At 35.2% G+C, this 26,282-nt stretch overlaps 1 protein-coding gene across 1 annotated transcript in view; it reads right to left on the reverse strand.

Annotated features, from left to right (window-relative positions):
- Positions 1-26,282, reverse strand: part of LOC148110721 (low-density lipoprotein receptor-related protein 1B-like) — an 851,096-nt gene that overhangs the window by 298,264 nt on the left and 526,550 nt on the right. The window contains exon 8 of the mRNA XM_087861868.1: positions 8,135-8,297. Within this exon, the coding sequence (XP_087717994.1) occupies positions 8,135-8,297 (163 nt within the window). The remainder of the gene's footprint in view (positions 1-8,134; positions 8,298-26,282) is intronic.

Below are 26,282 nucleotides of genomic sequence, written 5' to 3' on the forward strand. Positions count from 1 at the left end.
TTTCCTCCAGTTCTCCCTTTCTCCAACTTCTGCCACTGATAATCACAAGTCTGATCTCTTTTTCTATGAGTCTATTCTGTCATGTTTTGTTTAGACGTCACATATAAGTGAGTTCATACAGTATCTGTCTTTCTTTATCTGACTTACTTCACTTATTATAATGTCTTCAAGGTCCATCCACGTTGTCACAAATGGTAGGATTTCCTCTTTGTTTTTTCTTTAATGGTTCAATAATATTCCACTCTTTGTGTGCGTGTGTCAGTGCATGCGTGTGTGTGTGCGTGCATGCACACATGTATGTGTATATCACAAATTCTTTGGATAAAAATGCAATGATACATTGATAGATATGTTCTTCCCATGTCATGGCTATTGTAAATAATGCTACTGTAAAGATGAGGGTGCAGATATCTTTTTGAGTTAATGTTTTTATTGCCTTTGGATATATTCCCAGAAGTGGAATTACTGGATCATATGGTAGTTCTATTTTTAATTTTTGAGTATCCTCCATACTGTCTTCCATAATGGTTGTATCAATTTAAAATTTACAACTTCCCACCACTAGTACATAAAGGTTCCCTTTTCTCCACATCTATGTGAGCATTTGCTATTTTCTTTCTTTTTGATGATGACCATTCTAACAGGCATGAAGTCATATCTCATTGTATTGTTAATTTGCATTTCCCTAATAACTAGTGATGTTGAGCATCTTTTCATGTACCTGTTGGCCTTTATATGTCTTCTTTGGAGAAATGTCTATTCATGTCTTTTACCCGTTTTTTAATGGGGTTGCTTTTTTCTTTTCTTTCTCTCTTCTTAATTTTTTATTGAGTTGTGGGAGTTCTTTATATATATTTTGGTCATTAACCCCTTATCAGATACAAAGTTTGCAAATATTTTTTTCCCCATTAAATAGGTTGTCTTTTTACTTTGTTGATGGTTTCTTCTGCTGTGCAGAAGCTTTTTACCTTGATATAGTCCCACTGGTTTATCTATCTATCTATCTATCTATCTATCTATCTAGTTAGTTAGTTGTTTGTGCTTGAGATGTCATATGCAAAAATTAATTACCAGGACCTATGTCAAGGAGTTTTATTCCTATGTTTTCGTCTAGGAATTTCATGGGTTCAAGTTTTATGCTTAAGCTTTTTATCCATTTCAAGTTAATTTTTGTGAGTGGTGTGAAATATGAGTCTAGTTTCCTTCTTTTTACATGTGACTATCCAATTATCCCAGCATAGTGTATTGAAGAAACTGGCTTCTTTCCATTGAGTATTCTTGGCTCTGTTGTCAAATATTAGTTGATTGTACATGCTTGCATTTACTTCTGGATTCTCAATTCTGTTCCATCGGTTTATTTGTCCGTTTTAATGTCAGTACCATAGTATTTCAATGACTATGATTTATAGTATACCTGGTACTCAAGAAGTGTGATGCCTCCTGACTAAACACAATTTTTACAAGTGCTTACAAAGACAATTATCTCACTAAAACTGAAAGAAGACCAGATACCCTCAACATTTGACTTTTTCCTTTGCATGATTAAAAAAAATATCTTGAGTAAACACTACTTGACACTGTAAAACATCCACCTTGACCCTAAGGCCAGACCAATTTCTCCCTAGTCAAACCACTAAGAATCAGGCTCAAGGGAAAATATCAATTTTGGATCAATATCCTGCAAGGCTCAGCAGTCAAGCAGAACAAAATATAGCTCAGCATAAAAGCTGTTTTTTTTTCTTCTCGTTCTTGTTCTTATTCTTTTTTTTTTTTCGTTGAATATGGTTATATAACCTACAGTAAAATCCTGAATTTATGTTAAATGTGAAAGAGTGCTAATATACAAGGGGAATGATGTCAAGTACTTATTTTATTGTTGTTAATTTTTGTCCTTTCCCTTGTGGTGGTGTTTCCAAACCAAGATTTTCTACTTTTTGAAAATAACATTTGTGCCTGACCCACCATTTATCTCATAAACTTCAAATAAATTACAGCTTAGCATTTTGTTTGTTATTTAGAGTGGAGTTTTTTTTTTTTTTGTAAACTATAGTAACTATATCTTCTGGTTATAATATTTGATATTTGAAGCATAACTCTGTTATACTCCAAGCTCGGTAAGAGTATATATCACATTGTCATCTTTGATGCCCTCATTACACCTGAGTGAAAAGAGGAAATCCATCCACATATTTTCAAAAGCAGTACCACTGGCTCATATACACTTCTTGTTTTCACAGAACTCTATGTAAGAAACAATTAGAAATAATTTTAAACTACTTGGAAATATAAAATTATTCTTTTCTAATAATGGCACAGATTCTTCCAGTATGCAAACTATTCTCTGGCAGAGAGTATAAAAGCTTTCATGCCACTTGAGAATCATTTTATAAGTGAAACAATAATTTGCTTAATGTTACCCCAGTGGCTCAGATTATTCACAGATATTCCAAAAGTGTTGGAGAATCTGATAGAATAAAAGCTACCATCAGTTTCTTCGAGTGCATCTTTAAAGATAAAAATAGTGATACTAGGACTGCTATCCAGAGTACTCCCACCCCAACTTCTTCTTTGTATTGCAAAATGTTACTGGAAAAAAAAAATGCCATTTGCTTGAAAAGAGATAAGAAAAATATTTCTCGATATGAGTTTGAATGGCCTTGGCCAAAAGGAAATAGAGGAGTTCTCCTAGAAAAGGGAATAAAGACTTGAGACAAAGTATTTGTACATATTCCAGACAAGTTTAGCTAAGTTAAAAGAGACCCCCTAAGTGCCTGGGAAGAACAAGAAAAAGTCAAAGAATTGCACAGAAGAGACAAATATCATACAGCAGTGGTTGTAGTAGATAATGTTGGTTCTTAATTCATTTTTCTTTTTCCATGTTAGCTTGGTCCCAATTTCACTCCCATGTTGTTCTGTCTTTCACATGCCAATGGTTAAAAAAAAAAAAAAAAGGCTTTTGTTGTCCCATTCAGGTAGGCATCTACCCCATTTCTGAACAAGAAGACATACATGTATGTCTCCTTAGGAGCTCTTCTACACCCAAGGGAAATATAATGCTCCCCCCCTTTTTTTTTCCTTTTCTTTATTTTGAACTGAGTATCTTGTTTCTACACAGGATCCCTAGAACTTCAGTATAGCCATTTATGACAATAGAATTAGCTTGAAAAGCACACACCAAAGATAACATCACAAAGAGGTAAACGGACACACATTCTTAATGATATTGTTGAGCCACTAAAATAACCAATACAGGACTGTCTTATACCTAGATTTTTACGTGATATAATAAATTCCTTCATAATTTAAGTTACACATTGTTATTTTTTTTTCTATTACTTTATCTATTTGAGTGGACATCATTAATCAGAGTGAGAATTCAGAGAAGAAATCTCTTTTATAGGGAGTGGTTAGAAAGATGGGAAGATACTAAATATAATTACTAGAAATAGCACTGTGAACTCAGTAATTTAGAGATAAGCTTAACAAGCACCAAAAATTTAGAGAGTGAAAAAGAGAGAGAGAAGAGCAAAGAGAACAAATAGAGATGTAGAATGTTTTGCATTATTTTGAGTTATTTGTATTATTATGAATGATGTGAGCTAAGAACACACCGAGAGTTGAATCAATTTGGGGTAAGTTTCCAGTAAAGGCTGTAGTGAACACAAACCACTCCAAATTACTCTTTCATAATCCCAGGATAATCACAATATAATTTGTATCTGAAGGGGACAGTGATTAAAGGCAATACCATACATGAACCTCCACTTGAGAAGAGGCCTGGAGAGGAATTTGGAACATTTGACCCTAGACAAAATGAATTAATGAGAATAATTTGAGTCATATATAAAACAGCTAATATGGATTTATACCCTTGAGTGAGTCTTTGAACTACTAACTTCACTCAAAATAGTGCAGACCATGAAACACAAACTTGCATATCCATGTTGTCTTGCCTAATCACATTAGCAACTCCTGAAAGGAACTTCGGATTGAAAAGTGGCAGTGATAACCCTCCTGAAGTACTTAGTAAACTGGCCGATAGGTAGATGCCTATTGTTTAGATAATTCTCTATGAATTAAATGCCATCTAGGAGTGCTGAAGTCAACCAGGGAAGGTAGTAGTAGTGTAAATAGGAGATAAGCATAGAGATATTTAGATTGATTATGGACAGATAAAACAATGAAAATAGAGCTAACATTATAATGATACTCAGTTGAATTCGTTGTTACAGATAAGAAAACACATTGGTAAGACTTGGGGGATAATTAATACAAATTTATAAGACTAAGGATGTAGTCACTGCACTCCATTAATTACCCACTGAGTATAAGAAGTGAGCAAATAACTTCTTGGTACTCTTCACATAGGTGAATTTGGAGGTCCATTCACCTGAATCCTGCTCCTATGTGCAGGACCAAGACTGTTCCAAAGATATACTAACAACGCAAAATACACTTTCAGCAATTAGTTTTGTTCATCTATCTATCTATCTATCTATCTATCTATCTATCTATCTATCTATTTTTTAAGAAACTTCAAGTTCACTATCTCCAAGAAGAAAATTAGAGCAAGTCAACACATAAACTCAGTAGGATGATTACTGAAGTTATTAAAATGTCTACCTTTTCTGAGTTTTCTTCTAATAAAAAGAAATAAGCAAGAAGATTTTGAGGGAGGCTAAGTTTACAGAATTTTCAAGAAACTTTTTTTGTGGGTATGTGTAGAGGATAGTTCTTCCTCAAAAAGTTAGGACTCACAATTTGTAATCTATCAAAATGTGAATATGAATGCCTGAAGATTAAGGGTGCTCATAAATTACAGATGAGTATACAAGACTTCAAGACTGATGCTTCCATGAGGAAAACAAAAACATATAGTGGCATGTCTTTAGATACTTCCTAATGTTCAAACCCATAGCAACTTCAGAACCATCTGAGTCATCAAACTAATAGATAGCAGTTAGTTGTGGGGGTGTAGTCTATAGATTCAATTTACCCATCGTACAGTCTGAGAAGATTAACAGACAAAGGTCAGCAACAGCCCTACTATTACAGATGAATAGTGAGTGCAGGCTCTAATTTGGAGCCTAGGCTAGCTCTAGGAGCCGCTTAATAGAATTGAAAAACCTGATATCTACCCAGAGGATCTCCTTGTTATAAAACCCCTTTCAGGGGCATGGGCAAACCTGCCTCATTTCTGGTTTCCCACATTCACAGAGTATCTTAGATTAGAATTTCTTAAGTCCATTCTACTCCCTGATAGCTGTTTACTTTGATTCTATCTCTAATTTCTCATCTATGATCAGTTTTGCCAGCAGTAGGAATCCAGGTAGATGATGGGAAAAAGTTTATTAACTATTTAAATACTGTCAATCACTCCTGTGTGCATTCAACTTCAAGACTTGAACTTCACTCCTCTGCTTTCTGGTCGTTGGCCTGCTTTTATAGAGAACTAAGATGATGACACTTTACCCTGGTTCTCTACATGGGGTCATAGATTCACAAATAAATCCTACAAACACTCTGTCATTCATGCTCTTCAAGTCAAAAATCCAGCCCACATAGAAAAATGGTATACATTATACTTAGAAAATATGCAATTCCTGCTGTTTTTTATGAAAGGGGAGATTCCCCTCTCCCTCAGGTTAGCCAGCTGACATAACTCTACTGAGTTGGGGTTATATACATGCTACCACACATCTGCCAAGATGCATTTTTCCCAAATTGCCAAACCAACTCCATTATCATCATTAAAAGTTAAAAGTATAGCCAACTAAAAGATATTTTTTTCAGTGCAGCTTTTGAAGAAGTAAGGCAACTCTCCCTCATTTCTACTGCTACTAAGGTCAAGCTCTAAGAATCAGGTTTGACTTTAAATATATTCCAATGTTTTCTGAAGTTATAAGAGAACGAGCCAAATATATATCACTCACCCCATACAATTAAGAAAAGGTAGGAGAAATTTCACTGGTGGCACATGTCCCCTTTAATAAATCATGCAGAGTTGTTCTAGCCTTGACTATTCAATATACTCTGGACCAGGCCCAAAAGTAGAAGTTAAAGGAAAAGCCTACTGTTCCTATCCTAGATAGTACCGTACTAATCTTAGCCAAATTTCTGATAATAAGAGAAAGGTAGAATATATTTGAAAGAGTTGTATTACAAACCGGTTTATATTTATAAAAGAGCAGAGCTCTGCTGTCTCTGATATCTATGATTCATGATTGAAAAACTGTTAGAGACGTAGAGCAAACTCAAACAAAAAATTCCAAAGAACTTATTGTGATAAATGATACATGACAAAATTGCATTTAAACAGTTAACTAGGCCCAAAGGCATCCTGCAGAGAATAAGTGCAAACAATATGGGGGTTTTCTACTCCTAATTCCTTTGATAAAAATGACAAAATATGTTTCTTTCATGTAATGACAGAGAAACAGGAAGCTTGAGAACATAAAATACGTTGCTATTCAGAAAGGGAGATGGCGTTCACATATATTATATTTCAGATTGACAGTTTTATTTAGAAAGGGTCTCTGGATCTTTGTTTTTAAGAATGGGGAAGGATAAGATGGTAGAATGAGGGGAGAAACACAATAGCTTCACCTCTTAACATTTTTGGCAGATAAGACTGTCTAAAGGCTAATTCGAAATTCAGTTAGCACATCCAGGGAAAAACATGCAAGCAAATATATTTCTAAACAGAATTCCAAAAGAATGCTGTTAGCACATTTGTAAATTTCCAGTTCTTTCTTACTACCCTTATCCAACAACCCAAACAAATCAGTTTAAATACAACTTCTTTCACTAATGTCTTTTGAAGCATCACTGCAGTCAGATTGAGTCAAGTCACCATCTGCTGCAAATACAAATAGAGCTACATTCAAGAATTATATTACACAGCCTTCCTAGCAAAGTTCTTACGTGCAAGCTGTTCTTGTCAAAATCAGAACCATTGTGATGATGCATCTTAATATTCAATCAGACTTTAAGTAAAGAGTGACAAAAGTCCACATATGGATGACAGCTGTTTCTTCTGTAAATATTTTCCCATTTATTGAATGGAGGCTTATGGCAGTTCAGGATATACTCCATCAGACATTTCAGCCTGAACTGCTTGGGGACGATTAAAGCAGTAACAAGGATAAAATTTCTGTTTTCAAATCTTTGCTACAACTTACATCTGAAAACACAACAGCTCCTCCAATTAAAATTGTACATTATGTCATTAATTTGAGATTTTCCTTTGCCCAGTACTGACTGGAGAAACAAATGAATTTATAAGACTCTACATCTTTTTTGCCCCTTCCCCTCAATAATGCCATAGTTTTTATAAAATCGAAGCGTAATTCCTATATTGATTTTCTAATCATATAACAAACTTGATGGGAATTTAAACATTTATGACCATATTTTGACAAATTGTGAAATATTTTAAAAAGATTAATGAGCCTATTAGCTAAAAGAAGGTCAGATAAGACATCTTTTTAACCAACAAAGAGGCTTGCAAAATTAGAAAGTCAAAAAAAAAAAAAAGAGAGAGAGAGAAAATGAATTCTGATGAATTTAGTAACTCCATAATTATATAGTATTTACATTATCAGCAGTTAGAGGGGGAAAAAACAACAATAACAACATTGGTTTCAACTAAAAGATGACCTTAATGTTTAAGTAGTACCCATGAACTTGTATTATGCCCCTTTTAGAAATCCCAAATGTGTTGGATGTAAGTTTAATAGTACAACTTTCAAGTAGTATTTCTGAAGCTTGCTAACTACAAGGTCTACTGCTAAGGGAACTTAAAGTCTTCTCTCTTTAACCTAAAACTACCCTGAGGCTCTTGTCTGGTGACCCCAAAGCAATTCTTAAGAGGGTGACAGGTTGTTTGTATCTCAGGTTAGGCCAGCAATATTAATGTGTTAAGGAACTGATATTCCCCAGCCTCTGCATGGTAAATTGTAGCCCTTTTTTCCTCCTTGCAATGCAGTTGTTGAAATCGACATTTAAAAATACTTCAAGCCTACAGCCTTATATTCCACAAAGCCCACCAGACACTGATCTATTATATTTTTTGATCTATTACATCTTTAATTGGTAACTACTTAAGATCAAACAATAAAAAAGAATTTCTTACCCTGCTATTGGATCTAATGCTATTGCCTTAGGATTATGAAGCTCCAGGTCAATCAGGGTGACACATACAGACCCGTTGTAATTACAAACAAAGATCCGGTCACTGACATGGTCCACGAAATAGAGATTTCTGGTAAGCCAGTCAATCGCCATTTGTTGCACATCTGAAAAACACACATACACAAAATCATTGCGTTACAGGTGCAAATTTAGTATCATAATACAAAGAGTACATAAGTATGCCCAAACCATCACAGGAGACATTCCAAAAGTAAAGGTAATTTTATGATTAAAAAAAAAAAAAAAACCTGCAAAGATAATTATTTGCTATGCCAAAATAAGTGATTTTATTATTCTGTAAAGTAATGACTACCTTTTAATACCTTTCTTCTGAAAGGACTGAAGATGATCTAGGCAAATCGGCAAATAATCTCTAAATCTTAAAATACAAGTATATACAATAAAAATCTTTGTCCTAGTTCCCCCATTTATGCTAAATAGTTCATTCAACCCAATGGTTCAATGACATAGCCAAACTCTTCAGTTAATAAGAGTGAACTTTCTATAAGTCTAAGAGTAAACCCATATTTTCAGATCCTCTTCCATCAAAAAAAAAAAAAGAAAGAAAGAAAGAAAGAAGAAAAGAAAAGAAAGGAAAAGAAAAGAAAAGAAAAGAAAAGGAGGAGTGGAAAAGGTAGAAAAGGAGATCTGTAAGATCTCTTTGTTTACAAAAAATATTCAAAGCGAAAGGAGGGTGATATGTTTTTCAATGGCAAACATAGGCATTATAAAACAGGCCTGCTCAAAGATGAATTCTCTAGAATGTCTTCAATAGTACTTTCTATGATGAAGGAAATATTTTACATCTATGTTGTCTAATAAAGTAGCTATTAGCCAAATGTGTCTACTGAACACTTAAAATGTGACTAGTGTGACTGGGAAGCTAAATCTGTATTGTATTTCATTTTAATGATCTCAGATTTAAATTTAAAAGATGTAGCTAGTGGCTACAATGGATAGACCAGGTTTAGGAGAATGTATTTGTGTTTGACTTGAATATCTTCCATTTGATCAGACCTATACCACTGGGGAATTTCATGCTAATTTGTAGATATTTATCTGGTAGAAAAGATAACCCAAAAAGTTATGGTCATACTGCCCTGTGAGGCATTAACCATTTTTATGCTCTCCTACAAACTTTATTTATATATTCTTTTTCCTTAAAATGCCTGCAAATATTCAATTCCACTAATGCTCTTAGATCTGCTGGGATGGTTCTCTCAATAATTCCATAAATAAATTTCTGGCTCATACTTATTCTTGAATTTTATGACAGTCATGTTTTTTATCTATTGGAAATTATACTTTGATACCTCCTTGTTTAAACTTACTATGGATCTGTGATTCATTCACTAAGAAGTTTCCTTCTATAATCTCAACCTAAACATTCTTCCTACTCTGTTCTTCAAAATACTTCCTTAGTAACATGCTGCTTCAGTGAATGATACCTTTTCAACCGAAAGACTAACATAGATGCATGTGTCATTATTATCACTCTTAATGGTATATTGTCAAAACAAGGTACAGAAAGTAGCAACTTTGTGGGAATTTCTATCATGGCTTACAAGGACAAGCACGAAGTGGATATTGCAATTCACTGGACACAAATCTTCAAGCTATCGATTACAGTTTCATTCCTGAATTGTACAGTCTTTATGGAAACATAACCATTTAAATGTTCCACAAACTACATGCAGCTTTTTTCAACCAGTTCAGCAATCAGGATTTTTAAAAAGCTGAACTATTTCTCTGTCTCCAGAAATCTGCAAATGCATGCTTTGTTTGTTTTTTATTCATTTTACCTTATTATACCAACTAGAGCACAGGACCCACTGTTTCAAATGTCATTTTAAATACCTTGGGTTCAGATAAAGTATGTGTCAGAGCCCATTCAATGACCCATCCCTCCTGCTAGGCATGCAGTTTGTGTAGTCTATGCAATTGTAATTTCAGACAAAAGGGCTTTTTGACAGCACTCACACCTTTTTTCAACTCTTCATCATTACAGAAAGATTCTCTGCTACTGAAACAATAGGTATTGTTAACAACCATCCAAGTCTGAAGCAACAAGGTCTCACTAAAGAACCTAATAATTAGCCAAACACTTAGTAATTGTGGGTATTGGCTTTGTTTCCTTTTCTTCTGTTTGAAGATTCTGTCTAGTTTTAATGTAATCTTTTATTAAGATTGGAGAATTGAGGCAATTAGGCAAAAAAGTTCAAGTAAGCAAGCTGACAGATACATAGATAAGTAAGTAAATAAATTTGGCTGAAATTATTTACATGTTTCAGGAGATAGGTGAATCTTCCAGACAATGGATTCAGTATTTCTTTTTAATTTTGCTGAAATATAACCAAGATCATAGGAAACTGGTAAAGATAATTGTAATCATTTTATGACATTATGAAAAAAAATCCTAAATTTGTAGACCCTTATTACTTAATATATTAACAGGAATATATTTAAATTTTTGTTCTAATAACATTATTGTTATTATTATTAACAATAATAACATTATTGTTATTAGAACAAAAATTTAAATATATTCCTGTTAATATATTTCCTAGTTGCTTTTTATTCCTTTTCCAACTGAAGTCATCCTCTAGTAGACACCTCAAAAAATTAATTAATTTTCCTGAGTAATGTATCTTTGCTTAACTTACAATTTAATAGTGATCAGATCCCAGTCTCTATGAATTTAGATATTAATTTGTACACCGATAAATTGCAAATAATTTATGTCCAATAGAGATGCAAATGATTTCCATCAGGTAGTAAAGATAACCCTAATTTTGTTGTCCAGTATGACATTGACTAGTTCTATATCTAATTTTAAAATCTTAAATTAATATATTTTTATTTCATTGATTGTAAATACTTCAGTCTCTTCTGTACTCTTTTGAACCAGATTTACCATCCTTCTGGTTCTCATTAGTGAGCTAAGTGACTCCTTAACACATATTCACTATATATTTGTACAAGTCGTGTTTTTAACTTTTTAGAAAGTTACACATTGACAACATATACTTCTTGATTTCTTTTCAATTTATTTGCTATATAATCTTCCACTTGCCAGAGATGGAAAATGCAAATGTCCACAAGAAGGAGAAAGATAACATAACTAAGCAAAACTTGTTTGAAGGAACTATGACAATGCTAGAAGATAACCTGGAGTACACATCCACTTAAAAAGGTAGGCTCAATTCCAGCTGATTGTTTTGACTTCATAGAAATGCTTCATTATTTCAAAGGAACCCAAAATACAGTCTGTTGCTGCCTACAAGAGACTCACTTCAAATCTAAAGACACACACTGACTGAAAGTTAAGGAATGGGAAAAGATATCCATGTAAATGAAAAGGAAGAATGCTGAGGTAGAATTCTTACATCAGGCCAAACAGACTTTAACAAAAAACAAACATACAAACAAAAAGTTGCAACAAGAAACAAAGAAGGGCATTACATAATGATAAAGGGTAAATCCAACAAGAAGATATAACGTTTGTAAATATTTATGCACCCAACATAGGAACATCTAAATGTATAAAACAAATATTAACAGATACAAAGGGAGAAATTTATAGAAAAACTATAATAGTAGGAGACTTTAATACTCCACTTGCATCAGTGGATGTCCAGACAGAAAATTAATAAGAAAACAATGTCCTTGAACAACATATTAGAACAGATAGACTTAACAGAATACTTCAACTAAAAACAGCAGAGTACACATTCTTCTCAAGTGTTCATGGAATATTCTACAGGATAGATCACATAGCAGGGTATACAACAAATCTCAATAAATTTAAGAACACTGAAATCATATGAAGTATCTTTGCTGACCATAACACTATAAAATTAGAAATCAATTATAAGAAGAAAATTAAAAGAAAAGGAAACACAAACAGCATGCGATTAAACAATCCATATGTCAATGAAGAAATTAAAAAAGAAAAAATAATACCTGAAACAAATGAAAATGGAAACACAATTGTCCAAAATCTATGGGACACAGCAAAAGCAGCTCTAAGAGGGAAATTTACAGAGATACAGGTCCAGTTCAAGAAAAAGAAAAATATCAAAAAAAGCCCTTCTAGCCTTACACCTAAAGGAACTAAAAAATAAAACAACAAACAAAACCCAAAACCAGTAAAAGGAAGGAAATAATAAAGATTAGAGCAGAAGTAAATACAACAGAAACCAAAAAAGAACGGCCCCCAAAAGCCCCAAAACAAACCAAACAAAAACCAATAGGACAGATCAATAAAACCAGGAGCTGCTGGTTTGTTGAAAAGATCAATGAAATTGATAAACCTTTAGACATATGACTCATCCAAAAAAAAAAAAAAAAGACTCAAACAATCAGAAATGAAAGAGACATAATAACTGACACCACATAAATACAAAGGATTATAAGAGATTATTATGAAAAATTATAAGCCAACAAATTGGACAACCTAACAGATAAATTCCTAGAAACACACAACCTCCCAAAACTGAATCAGGAATAAATAGAAAATCTGACAGACCAACTACCAGCAATGAATTTAAATCAGCAATCAAAAAATTCCCAACAAACAGAAGTCCAGGACCAGAAGTCTTCACAGGTGAATTCTATCAAACTTTTAAAGACAAGTTAATACCTATTGTTTTCAAACTATTCCAAAAAATAGAACAGGGAAGACACCTTCCAAAGTCATTCTTTGAGGCCAGCATTACCCTGATATCAAAACCAGATAAAGATATCACTAAATAAGAGAACTACAGGCCAATATCTCTGACGATCATACAGGCAAAAGTCCTCAACAAAATACTGGCAAACCCAATCCAACAATTCATAAAAAAGCATACACTGCAATTGAGTGGGATTTATTCCTGGGATGTGAGGGTGTTTCAGTATTTGCAAATCAATCAAACTGACACATCACATCAACAAGAGAAAGGATAAAAACTATATGGTCTTTTCAATTAATGGAGAAAAAACACTTAACAAAGCACAATACCCATTCATGATAAAACCATCGACAAAGTAAGTTTTGAAGGAACATGCCTCAACATAATAAAGGCAATATAAGAAAAACCCACAGCTAATATCATACATAATGAGGTAAAAACAGAACTTGTCTCCTAAGATCAGGAACAAAACAAGGGCATTCACTTTCACCCCTTTGTTTCAACATAGTAGTGGAAGCCCTAGCCACAGCAATCAGACAACAAAAAGAAATAAAAGCCATCCAAATTGGTGGGGAAAAAATAAAACTTTCAATATTTGCAGATGAGAAGATACTATATATATAAATGAATTCAGTAACGTTGTGGGATATAAAATCAATATACAGAAATCTGTTGCATTTCTGTACATAAATAATGAAGCAGCAGAAAGAGAAATTAAGAAACCAATACCATTTTAATTGCATCAAAATAATAAAATGCCTAATAAATTTAACCAAAGAGTTGAAAGACCTGTACTCTGAAAACTATAGAACACTGATGAAAGAAATTGAAGACAAAACAAAGAAATAGGAAGAATTTCCATGCTCATGGATTGAAAGAACAAATATTGTGCAAATGTCTATACTACTCAAAGTAATTTACAGATTTAATTCACTCCTTATCAAAATACTATCAGCATTTTTTTGCAGAACCAGAACAAGCAATACTAAAATTTGTATGGGACCATAAAAGACCCCCCAAAACACCCAAAGCAATCTTGAAAATGAAGAACAAAACTGGAGGTATCACAATCCCAGATTTCAACATATACTATAAATCTGTAATAATCAAAACAATATGGTATGGGCACAAATATAGACACATAGATCAATAGAACAGAATAGAGGGCCCAGAAATAAACCTATGATTATATGCTCAACTAATCTTCCACAAAGGAGGCAAAAATAGGCAATGGGAAAAAGATAATCTCTTCAACAAGAAACAAAACAAATAAACAAAAACAAAGTTATCTTCCTCCTTTGTTAGGAAAAATGGACAGCTACATGCCAAAGAACGAAGCTGGACCACTTTCTTACATCATATATAAAAAGAAACTCAAAATAGATTAAGGACCTAATATGAGACCTGAAAGCATAAAAATCCTACTACAGAGCACAGGCAGCAATTTTTTGACTTGGCCATAGCAGCATTTTTCTAGGTATGTATCCTGAAGTGAGTAAAACAGGAAAAATAAACCACTGGGACTACATCAAAATAAAAAGCTTCTGCACAGAGAAGAAAACAGTAAAACGAAAAGACAGCCTACTAGAGGGGAGAAGATCTTTACAAATGACATAAATGATAAAGAATTAGTATGCAAAATATATAAAGAACTTATGCAACTCAGTGCCAAAAAAACCCCAGACATAATCCAATTAAAAATGGGCATAAGACAGCAACAGACATTTCTCCAAAGAAGGCATACATATGAACAACAGCCACATAAAACAGATGCTCAATACCACTAATCCTCAGGGAAATGTAAGTCAGAATGGCTAAAATCAAGAACACAAGAAACAGCAAGTGCTGGTAAGGATGTGGGGAAAACAAAAATCCAAAAACCTGTGCACTGCTGATGGGAATACAAACTGGTGAAGCCACTGTGGAAAACAGTATGGATATTCTCCAGAAAGTAAAAAATAAAATTACTATATAATACAGTAATTCTACTACTGGGTATTTACCCAAAGAATATGAAAACACTAATTCAAAAAGATACATGAACCCATATGTTTACTGCAGCATTAATTATAATAGCCAAATTATGAAAGCAGCCCAAGTATCCATCAATTGATGAATGCATAAAGAAGATGCAGTGTGTGTGTGTGTGTGTGTGTGTGTGTGTGTACACATACATATGAGCATATGTACAATGGAATACTACTCAGCAATAAAAAAGAATGAAATCCTTCCATTTGCAACAATGTGGATGGATCTAGAGATTACAGTGCTAAGTGAAAAAAGCCGTCAGAGAAAGACAAATACCATAGGATTTCACTCATCCATGGAACTTAAGAAAAAAATAAATAAATAAACAAAAACAAAGAATAAAGAGACAAACCAAAAAAGAACTCTTAACTATAAAGAGCAAACTGTAAGGTGGGGGGGAGGGGGGGTGAGTGAAATAGGTGAAAGGGAGTAAGAGTATACTTATCATGAAGAGCTCTGAGTATTGTATAAAATGGTTGAATCAATACATTGTACACCTGGACCTAATATAACACTGTATGTTGACTACACCGGAATCAAAATTTTATAAATAATAAAGTGGGTTCCTTGTAATTAAAAAAAAAAAGAAAAAAGAAATAAAAGTCATTCAAATGGTTAAGGTAAAGTAAAAATTTGTTAAGGAAAAAGTAAAACCGTTACTATTTTTAAATGACATAATACTATACATCAAAAAATTAAAAAAAAAAAATCTAAAGCCTCTATCCCAAAACTATTAGAATAAATGAATTCAGTAAAGTTGCATAATACAAAATCAATAGACATATATCTACTGCATTTCTATATACTAATAATGAACGATAGGAAAAGAAATTTAGGAAATTATCCCATTTATAATGACATAATAAAGAATAAAATATGGAGGAATAAACTGAATCAACGAAGTGAAAGACTTATACTCTAAAAACTCTAAGACACTTATGACATAAATTGATGACACAAATAATGGAAAGATAAATTATGCTCACAGATCAGAATAATTAATATTATTAAAATGTCTTTACTAAGGGGGAGGGAAAAAGATGGCAGAGGAGTAGGAGACCCTGTTTCAGCTGGTCCCCTGAATCGAGCTGGATATCTACCAGACCATCCGGAACACCCACGAAATCAGCCTGAGACGTAAGATACATCTGGATCTCTGGATCTCTACAAATGAACATCTCCTGTGCTGGGTTTTGAGGTACAAAGCAGGGAGCTGGGAGTCTGTGCACGGATATCGGAAAATAAATGGAAGCGGGAGGGAGCCGCTGCACTCAGGCGCCAGGAAGCGGAAGCCTCCTGTGCTGGGGAGTGGGCGGGACTCCCCGACCTGTAGCCAGAGCAAAACCAGACTGAAATCGGGAGCTCAGGAGCGTGTGCGCGGGAACTGGGGGTGGCTGGTGGTTTTAGAAGCACAAAAGGCAGAGACATGCCAGCCCTGGGAGCAAGGACTGGGAGAGAGGCTGTGGGGAGCACAACCCGGGACGCTGCGGGTTTTCAGCAGCACCAACAGAAACAGAGTTAGAGTGGCCAGGAGAGCTCAGTGAAGAACAGACTTCGATCTCTCTGTTCTGAGACAGAGGCTAAGATACGGCTGCTGCTACTGTGACTCTCAGAAGAGTCACAGAAAGCCGCCAGGGAAAGCTGCCAGAGAACAAAAGCCCGGAAAAACTGGTTCTCACTGTGCCCACGCCCCCCCCCCCCCCATACACACACAGGGGAGAGGGCAACTCTACTCAAACAGGGTTGCCTGAGTATCAGTGCAGCAGGCCCCTCCCCCAGAAGGCAGGCTGAAAAAACAAGAAGGCCACATCCCTAAGGTCCCTATAAAACAAGTACATCTTGCTTGGGTCCTGGTCAATAATTTGGCTCTGTCCATCCCCGCAACCACACCTCATCAGAATGACAGGAGGAGGAACCCCCAACAAAGGAAAGAAACAGAGACTGCAGCCTCTGCCACAGAACTAATAGATACAGATATAACCAAATTGTCAGAAATGGATTTCAGAGTAACAATTGTCAAGATGATGTGTAGGCTTGAAAAAAATAATATTAGCAAAAATATAGAATCTCTAAGGGCTAAAATGAGAACAAATCTGGTGGAAATTAAGAATTCTATGAATGAAATTCAGTTTAAACGGATGCTCTGATGGCCAGGGTAAATGAGGCAGAAGAACGAATTAGTGAGTTAGAGGATGAGATGATAGAAAAGAAGGAAAGAGAAGAAACATGGCTTAAAAAACTCCACTTTCAAGAAAAAAGACTACGGGAGATTACGGACTCAATGAAACATTCCAATGTCAGAATCATCAGCAACCCCGAGGGGGTGGAGAAAGACAGAGGTCTAGAAGAGATACTAAAAATTGTAGCTGAGAACTTCCTTAATCTGGCAAAGGAAACAAGCATTTGTGTCCAAGAGGCAGAGTGGACCCTACCAAGATCAATGAGAACAGACTGACACCACGTCATATAATAGTGCAATTCTCAAATCTTAGATCCAAGGAAACAATCTAGAAAGTGGCGAGGGGGAAGAGATTCCTCATGTACAGAGGGAGGAACATCAGAATAACGTCATACTTGTCTACAGAGACCTGGCAAGCCGGAAAAAGCTGGCAAGACATATTCAGAGCACTAAGTGAGAAGAACATGCAGCCAAAGATTCTTTATTCAGCAAGGCTGTGATTCAGAATGGATGGAGAGATAAGGAACTTCCAAGACCGGCAAAAACTGACAGAATATGTGACCTCCAAGCCAGCCCTACAGGAAATATTAAGGGGGGGGTTCTATAAAAGTGAAAAGCCCCCAAGAGTGATACAGAACAGAAATTTACAGAGACAATCTATAGAAACAAGGACCTCAGAGGCAACATGACAACATTAAAATCATATCTCTCAATAATCACTCTCAATGTGAATGGCCTAAATGCTCCCATAAAACATCACAGAGTTGCAGATTGGATAAAAAGACATGACCCATCCATATGTTGTCTACAAGAGATTAATTTTGAACCTAAAGATGCAACCAGACTGAAAGTGAAGGGATAGAAAACCATTTTTCATGCCAACGGACCTCAACAGAAAGCTGGGGTAGCAATTCTCATATCAGACAGATTAGATTTTAAGCTAAAGACTGTGGTTAGAGATACAGAAGGACACTATGTTATTCTTAAAGGGTGTATCCAACAAGAGAATCTAACAATTATAAATATCTATGCCCCCAACAGGGGAGCAGCCAGATACATAAGCCAACTCTTAACCAGAATAAAGAGACATATAGATAATAATATGTAGGAGACCTCAACACTCCACTCTCAGTAATAGATCATCTAAACAGAAAATCAACAAAGAAACAAGAGCTTTGAATGACATACTGGACCAGATGGAACTCATAGATATATACAGAACACTACATCCTAGAACAACAAAATACTTATTCTTTTCGAATGCACATGGAACTTTCTCCAGAACAGACCATATACTGGGTCACAAAACAGGTCTCAACTGATACCAAAGACTGAGATTATTCCCTGCGTATTTTCAGACCACAATGCTTTGAAACTGGAACTCAGTCACAAGGAAAAATTTGAAAAAAACTCAAACACTTGGAAACTAAGACCCATACTGCTTAAGAATGATTGGGTAAACCAGGAAATTAAAGAAGAACTTAAGCAATTTATGGAAACCAATGAGAAGGAAAGCAAATTGGTCCAAAACCTATGGGACACTGCAAAGGCGGTCCTAAGGGGAAAATACATAGCCATCCAAGCCTCACACAAAAGAATAGAACAATCTAAAATGCAGTCCTTATATTCTCACCTTAAGAAGCTGGAGATTGAATAGAAGAATAGGCCTAACCCCTGCACGAGAAGACAATTAATTAAGATTAGAACAGAGATCAATGAATTAGAAACCAGGAGCATAGTAGAGCAGATCAACAGAACTAGAAGCTGGTTCTTTGAAAGAATAAATAAGATCGATAAGCCACTGGCCAGACTTATTCAAAAGAATAAAGACCCAAATTAATAAAAGTATGAATTAAAGGGGGGAGATCACGACCAACACCAAGGAAATAGAAACAATGATTAGAAACTATTATCAACAACTATATGCCAATAAATTAAACAACCTGGAAGAAATGGATGCCTTTCTGGAAACCATTAAACTACCAAGACTGAAACAGGAAGAGATTGATCATCTAAACAGACCAATTAATTGCGAAGAGATTGAGGCAGTGATCAAAAACCTCCCAAAAAACAAGAGTCCAGGGCCTGATGGATTCCCCAGGGAATTCTACCAAACATTCAAAGAAGAAATAATACCTATTCTCCTGAAGCTGTTTCAAAAAGTAGAAATAGTGGGGCGCCTGGGTGGCACAGCAGTTAAGCGTCTGCCTTCGGCTCAGGGCGTGATCCCAGCGTTATGGGATCAAGCCCCACATCAGGCTCCTCCGCTAGGAGCCTGCTTCTTCCTCTCCCACTCCCCCTGCTTGTGTTCCCTCTCTCGCTGGCTGTCTCTCTCTCTCTGTCGAATAAATAAATAAAATCTTTACAAAAAAAAAAAAAAGTAGAAATAGAAGGAAAATTGCCAAACTCATTCTATGAGGCCAGCATTACTTTGATCCCAAACGAGGCAAAGACCCCATCAAAAAGGAGAATTACCGACCGATATCCCTGATGAATACGGATGCCAAAATTCTCAGCCAGATCCTCACTAATAGGATCCAACAGTACATTAAAAGGATTATCCATCATGACCAAGTGGGATTCATCCCTGGGATGCAAGGGTGGTTCAACATTCGCAAACTTATCAGTGTGGTAGATCACATTAATACGAGAAGAGACAAGAACCATATGATGCTCTCAACTGATGCAGAAAAAGCATTTGACAAAATACAGCATCCTTTCCTGAATAAAACCCTTCAGAGTGTAGGGATAAAGGGTACATTCCTCAATTTCATAAAAACCATCTATGAAAAGCCTACAGTGAATATCATTCTCAGTGCGGAAAAGCTGAGAGCCTTTCCCTTAAGATCAGGAACACAAGGATGTCCACTCTCACCATTATTATTCAACATAGTTCTAGAAGTCCTAGCAACAGCAATCAGATAACAAAAAAGAATAAAAGGTATTCAAATTGGCAAAGAAGTCAAATTCTCTCTCTTCGCAGATAACATGATACTTTATATGGAAAACCCAAAAGACTCCACCCCCAAATTACTAGAACTCATACAACAATTCAATAATGTGGCAGGATACCAAATCAATGCTCATAAATTGGTTGCATTTCTATATACGAATAATGAGACTGAAGAAAAATTAGGGAATCAATTCCATTTACAATAGCACCAAAAACCATAAGATATCTCAGAATAAACTTACCCAGAGAGGTAAAGGATCTATACTCTAGAAACTACAGAACACTGATGAAAGACATTGAAGAAGACACAAAAAGATGGAAAAACATTCCATGCTCATGGATTGGAAGAATAAACATCGTTAAAATGTCTATGCTACCCAGAGCAATCTACACTTTCAACGCCATCCCGATCAAAATACCAATGACATTTTTCAAAGAACTGGAACAAACAATCCTAAAATTTGTGTGGAACCAGAAAAGACCCTGAATCGCCAAGGAAATGTTGATTTTAAGCTATACTACAAAGATGTGATCACTAAGACGGCATGGTACTGGCACAAAAACGGACACATGGACCAATGGAACAGAATACGGACTCCAGAAATGGACTCTCGGCTCTATGGTCAACTAATCTTTGACAAAGCAGGAAAAAACATCCAGTGGAAAAAAGACAGTCTCTTCAATAAATGGTGCTGGGAAAATTGGAGAGCTATACACAGAAGAATGAAACTTGACCACTCTCTCACACCATACACAAAGAAAAACTCCAAATGGATGAAAGACCTCGATGTGAGACAGGAATCCATTAAAATCATAGAGGAGAACATAGGCTGTAACCTCTTTAACATCGGCCACAACAACATCTTTCATGACACGCCTCCAAAGGCAAGGGAAACGAAAGAAAAAATGAATTGTGGGACTTCATCAAGATAAAAAGCTTCTGCACAGCCAAGGAAACAGTCAACAAAACAAAGAGGCAACCCAGGGAATGGGTGAAGATATTTGCAAATGACACTACAGAGAAAAGGCTGGTTGGTATCCAAGATCTATAAAGAACTTCTCAAACTCAATACCCAAGAAACAAATAATCACATCAAAAAATGGGCAGAAGATATGAACAGACACTTTCCCAATGAAGACATACAAATGGCTAACAGACACATGAAAAAGTGTTCAAAATCATTAGCCATCAAGGAAATTCAAATCAAAACCACATTGAGATAGCACCGTATGCCAGTAAGAATGGCAAAAATTGACAAGACAAGAAACAGCAAATGTTGGAGAGGATGTGGAGAAAGCGGAACCCTCTTCCACTGTTGGTGGGAATGCAAGTTGGTACAGCCACTTTGGAAAACAGTGTGGAAGTCCCTCAGAAAGTTAAAAATAGAGCTACCCTATGACCTAGCAATTGCACTACTGGGTATTTACCCCAAAGATACAGACGTAGTGAAGAGAAGGGACATATGCACCCCAATGTTCATAGCAGCATTGGCCACAAGAGCTACACTGTGGAAGGAGCCAAGATGCTCTTCAACAGATGAATGGATAAAGAAGATGTGATCCATATATACAATGGAATATTTCTCAGCCATCAGAAAGAACAATTACCCAACATTTGCAGCAACATGGACAGGCCTGGAGGAGATTATGCTAAGTGAAATAAGTCAAGCAGAGAAAGACAATTATCATACGGTTTCACTCATTTGTGGAACATAAGAAATAGCAGGGAGATTGGTAGGAGAAGGAAGGGAATAATGAAGGGGGGGGGTAAACAGAAGTGGGAATGAACCACGAGAGACTATGGACTCTGGGAAACAAACTGAGGGTTTCAGCGGGGAGGGCGGTGGGGTGATGGGCTAGCCCAGTGATGGGTATTAAAGAGGGCACGTATTGCATGGAGCACTGGGTGTTATATGTAAACAATGAATCATGGGACACTACATCAAAAACTAATGATGTACTATACGGTGACTAACATAACATAATAAAAATTAAAAACAAAATGTCTGTACTATCCATGCAATCTACAGATTCAGTCAATCTCTATCAAACTACCAACATGTATTTTCACAAAACTAGAATAAGAATCCAAAAATTTGCAAGGAACCACAAAAAACACCAAATAGCCAAAGCAATCTTAGGAATGAAGAATAAAGCCACAGGTACCGTGCTCCTGAATTTCAAACTATACTACAAAGCTATAATAATCAAAACATTATGGTACTGGCACAACAACAGACACAATAGGTCAATGGAGCAGAATAGAGAGCCCAGAAATAAACCTATGCTTATAGGGTCAATTGGTCTATAACAAAGGAGGCAAGAATATACAATGGAAAAAAAGACAGTGTCTTCCATTATTGGTGTTGGGAGAACTAGACAGCTACATGCAAAAGAAGGAAAATGGACTAATTTCTAACATCATATATAAAAATAAACTTAAAATGGATTAAAGACTTAAAAATAAAACCTGAAACCATAAAACTCTAGAAAAAAAGTAGGTAATACAGTCTTTGACATTGGTCTAAGTGATACATATATTTTTAACTCTCTATCCTCAGCTAGGGCAATAAAAACGAAAAAAAAAAAAAAACACAAAACAAAAGACCACATCAAAGTAAAAAGCTTTTGGACAGCAAAGGAAACCATCAACCAAAAGAAAAGTCAATATATTAATGGGAGAAGATATTTGTAAATGACATATACAAGAAGGGGTTACCATCCAAAAATATATAAAGAACTCATAAACAGATAGCAGTAAGCAACCAATCTGATTAAAAAATGGGCAGAGGATCCAAATAGACATTTTCCCAAAGATATACAGATGGCTAACAGACACATGAAAAGATACTCAACATCACTGATCATCAGGGAAATGTAAATCAAAACCACAATGAGATACCACCTCTTAACTGTCTGAATGGCTCTTATCAAAAAGACAAAAAATGTGCACTGTTTGTGGGGATGTAAATTGGTGCTGTCACCTTGGAAAACAGTATTGGGGTTTCTCAAAAAATTAAAAATAGAACTACCAGAGGATGTAGCAATTCCACTTCTAGGTATTTATGCAAGGGAAATGAAAACAGTGGTTTGAAAAGACATATGCACCCCTATGTTCATTGCAGCATTATTTACAATAGTCATGACAAGGAAACAACCTAAATGTCCATCAAAAGATGAATGGGTAAAGGTGACATGGTGTAAACATAAATGTAATATTACTCAACAATTTAAAAAAAAGATACCTTGTGTCATTTGTGACAATGTGGCTGGACCAAGAGTACATTACACTAAATGAAAGAAATCCTAGAAAAAGCAATACCATGTGACTTCACTTAAATGTAGAATCTAAAAAACAAAACAAAAGAAAAACAGACTATAGATACAGAGAATAAAGTGATGATTTTCCAGAAGGTTAAGGAAGTGGGAGGTTGGATGAAATAGGTGAAGGGGATTAAGAGGTACAGTATTCCAGTCATAAAATAAATAAGACACAGGGATGCAATGTAATATACAGCATAGGGCATACAGTCAATAATATTGTAACAATTTTGCATGGTGACACATGGTAAGTGGATGTGACCATTTTGTAAAGCATATAAATATGTACTATGTCATAGATCTGAAACTAACATTGTATATTAATTTTTCTTCAATTAAAAAGAAAAAAACAGGGACAATAAAAATAAATAAATAAAAATAACAAAGAAGCCCAAAATCCAGATTTTTGGATTTCATTTGCAGTCTCCCAATTTTTAAATATGTAAACTAATTTTTAAAAATTATAAAGCATTATATGTATCAAACAAAACTTGTCTTAGCCAAACTGGATCAAATCATCAGTGTGATTCCACCAAAGCAAAGAGTATATATAATTTATTTCAGTCTAACCCTATACTTAAAGTATGTTCTTGAGAAAGTCAGTAATATCTATAGAAGTCATTGCTCTTATATTCAATGAATATAATATCCAATTTACAAAGTGGTGAGGAGATTAAATCAGAAAAAAAATATTAAGAATCCAATACAATGACATGCAGTAAGTATTCCATGAATATTAGCTGTCTTCCAGAGGCAGAAGGATGTTGCCCTTAGTTTACATCTCTATGCGTTCTTGTAATATTTATTACTAGGGAATGGCATGTTACTAGATAAAATCATAAATAGTTAATGATAAGATAGACACTTACTGGGTTTGATAATTTTAAAATATGCCCAAAAATGTTTTTATACTGTTCTTTTCAGGAGGTGAAACAATATTCTCCCTTTTGAGTGCAGGATATTCTTTGTGACTTTTTGTACTGAATAGAATGTGGTAGAAAAGACACAGTGTGATTTTCAAGGATAAGCCATAAGAGGCATTACAACTTCCCTTTTGTTCTTTCTCTCTGGATCACTCTGGTGAAAGCCAAATGCCATACTATGAGGATACTCAAGCAACCCTGTGCAGAGGCCCATTTTGCAAGGAACAGACACCTATGGCCACCAGTCACAAGAATGAGGTTGGAAATATATCTTCCAGCCCAGTTAAATTACTGGATGCCTGTTAGCAGTCCAGTTTAGGCTAACATCTTATTACAACCTCAAAAGAAACCTTACGCTAAGCAACTCCTGAATTTCTGACACACAGGAAGTATAATAGGTGCTCTTTTTAAGCCACTAAGTTTGGGGTAATTTGTTATGCAGCAATAGAGAACTACTACACTGGTAAGATCCCTGTAGTTTTTAAAGATAGATTTTATTGTCTTCCTACCACTTGGATATCACTTACAGAGGCATATCTGAACTGAACTGTCACTACAGATAACTGGTTTGGTTCCTTTAAATTACCTGTAGTGCAGATTAATGCTTAAACACAGAGGATACTCTATAAATGCTCATAAATGAACCCTGGGAGATTTAAAGACAACTTTTCTTATTTCTCTTGAAAATTTTTGCTTTATTTTTACAAAGTGTGGTTCTGTGCTGAAACAACTATATTTGGGTACAGTCAAGGTATGAATCTCTTACATAGTCCCCTCTAGAGAAGGGCAGTGTCAGATAGTACAAATGACTTATGGAGTGACTGGTCAGAGAGGGTATCCTTAGAAGAATGGTATTTTAACTAAGTTCAAAATAAGATGGTTGACCATGTGGAGATTTGAGGGCATAGCCTACCAAACAGGACTGAGCTTGGCATGTTCTCAAAATGAGGAGCAGGGATGTGAGGAGCTATATCATAGCTAAAATATGAATGAATGAGAACAGATGAGGTAAGAGAGACTGGTAGGTGCATGCAAACTACAGTAGATGGGTAGATTTCATAAACATCACATTGAAAAACCAGGGGATTATTTTATTTTAAATGTAATTTTTATTTTTATCATACTGTAAATGTACACCGATTTAAAAAGTCAAACACCCCATCAAGTCTGACAGTAAAATGTAGCAGTGTCCACTTCACCTCTTCTCTTTTCACTGTTTTAGCTATCTCAACTGTACTCACTTCCATAATTCTATATAACATGTCTCTACTATAATTTTAGTGTTTTTGAAGTTATTTATATAATCTATTGACTTTTTGTTACACAAGATTAGGATTTAACTTTTTATGCCCCTCCACACATACATACCAATACGCATTCATGCTTTCTCTCCCTCCATCCTCCCTCAATCTTAATTTGTAGTGATATTAATACTAAATGTTTTATAATTATGACTATATAAATTTTTGTTGAGGGGCGCCTGGGTGGCTTAATCGTTAAGCATCTGCCTTCGGCTCAGGGCGTGATCCCAGGGTCCTGGGATCAAGCCCCACATCGGGCTCCTCTGCTGGGAGCCTGCTTCTTCCTCTCCCACTCCCCCTGCTTGTGTTCCCTCTCTCACTGGCTCTCTGTCTGTCAAATAAATAAATAAATAAATAAATAAATAAATAAATAAATAAATAAATAAAATCTTTAAAAATTTTTTTTGTTGAAAAGCAAAGAAAAGTTTCATACTTCCTTCCCTGAAGAACTTTTGTTTTTTCAGAGTTCTTTTTTTCTTGTTGTTTTTTCCTTTGGTATGATTTAGGTGTAATTTATTATTGCATATTTCTACCAAATAATTCTAAAACTCCCCCTAAGTGGAAACCAAACAAAATGAAAACAAAACAAAAAATAAAAAATGAATTCATCTATATAGATAGATAGATAGATAGATAGATAGATAGATAGATAGATAGATAGATTATATATATATATATTGCTTTTGGCATCCTTCCTGTTGCCTGACATCC

This window comes from Ursus americanus, chromosome 1 (genome assembly GCF_024610735.1).
Source record: "Ursus americanus isolate L20-20 chromosome 1, mUrsAme1.1.p, whole genome shotgun sequence".
In the NCBI taxonomy this organism is placed as follows: domain Eukaryota; kingdom Metazoa; phylum Chordata; class Mammalia; order Carnivora; family Ursidae; genus Ursus; species Ursus americanus.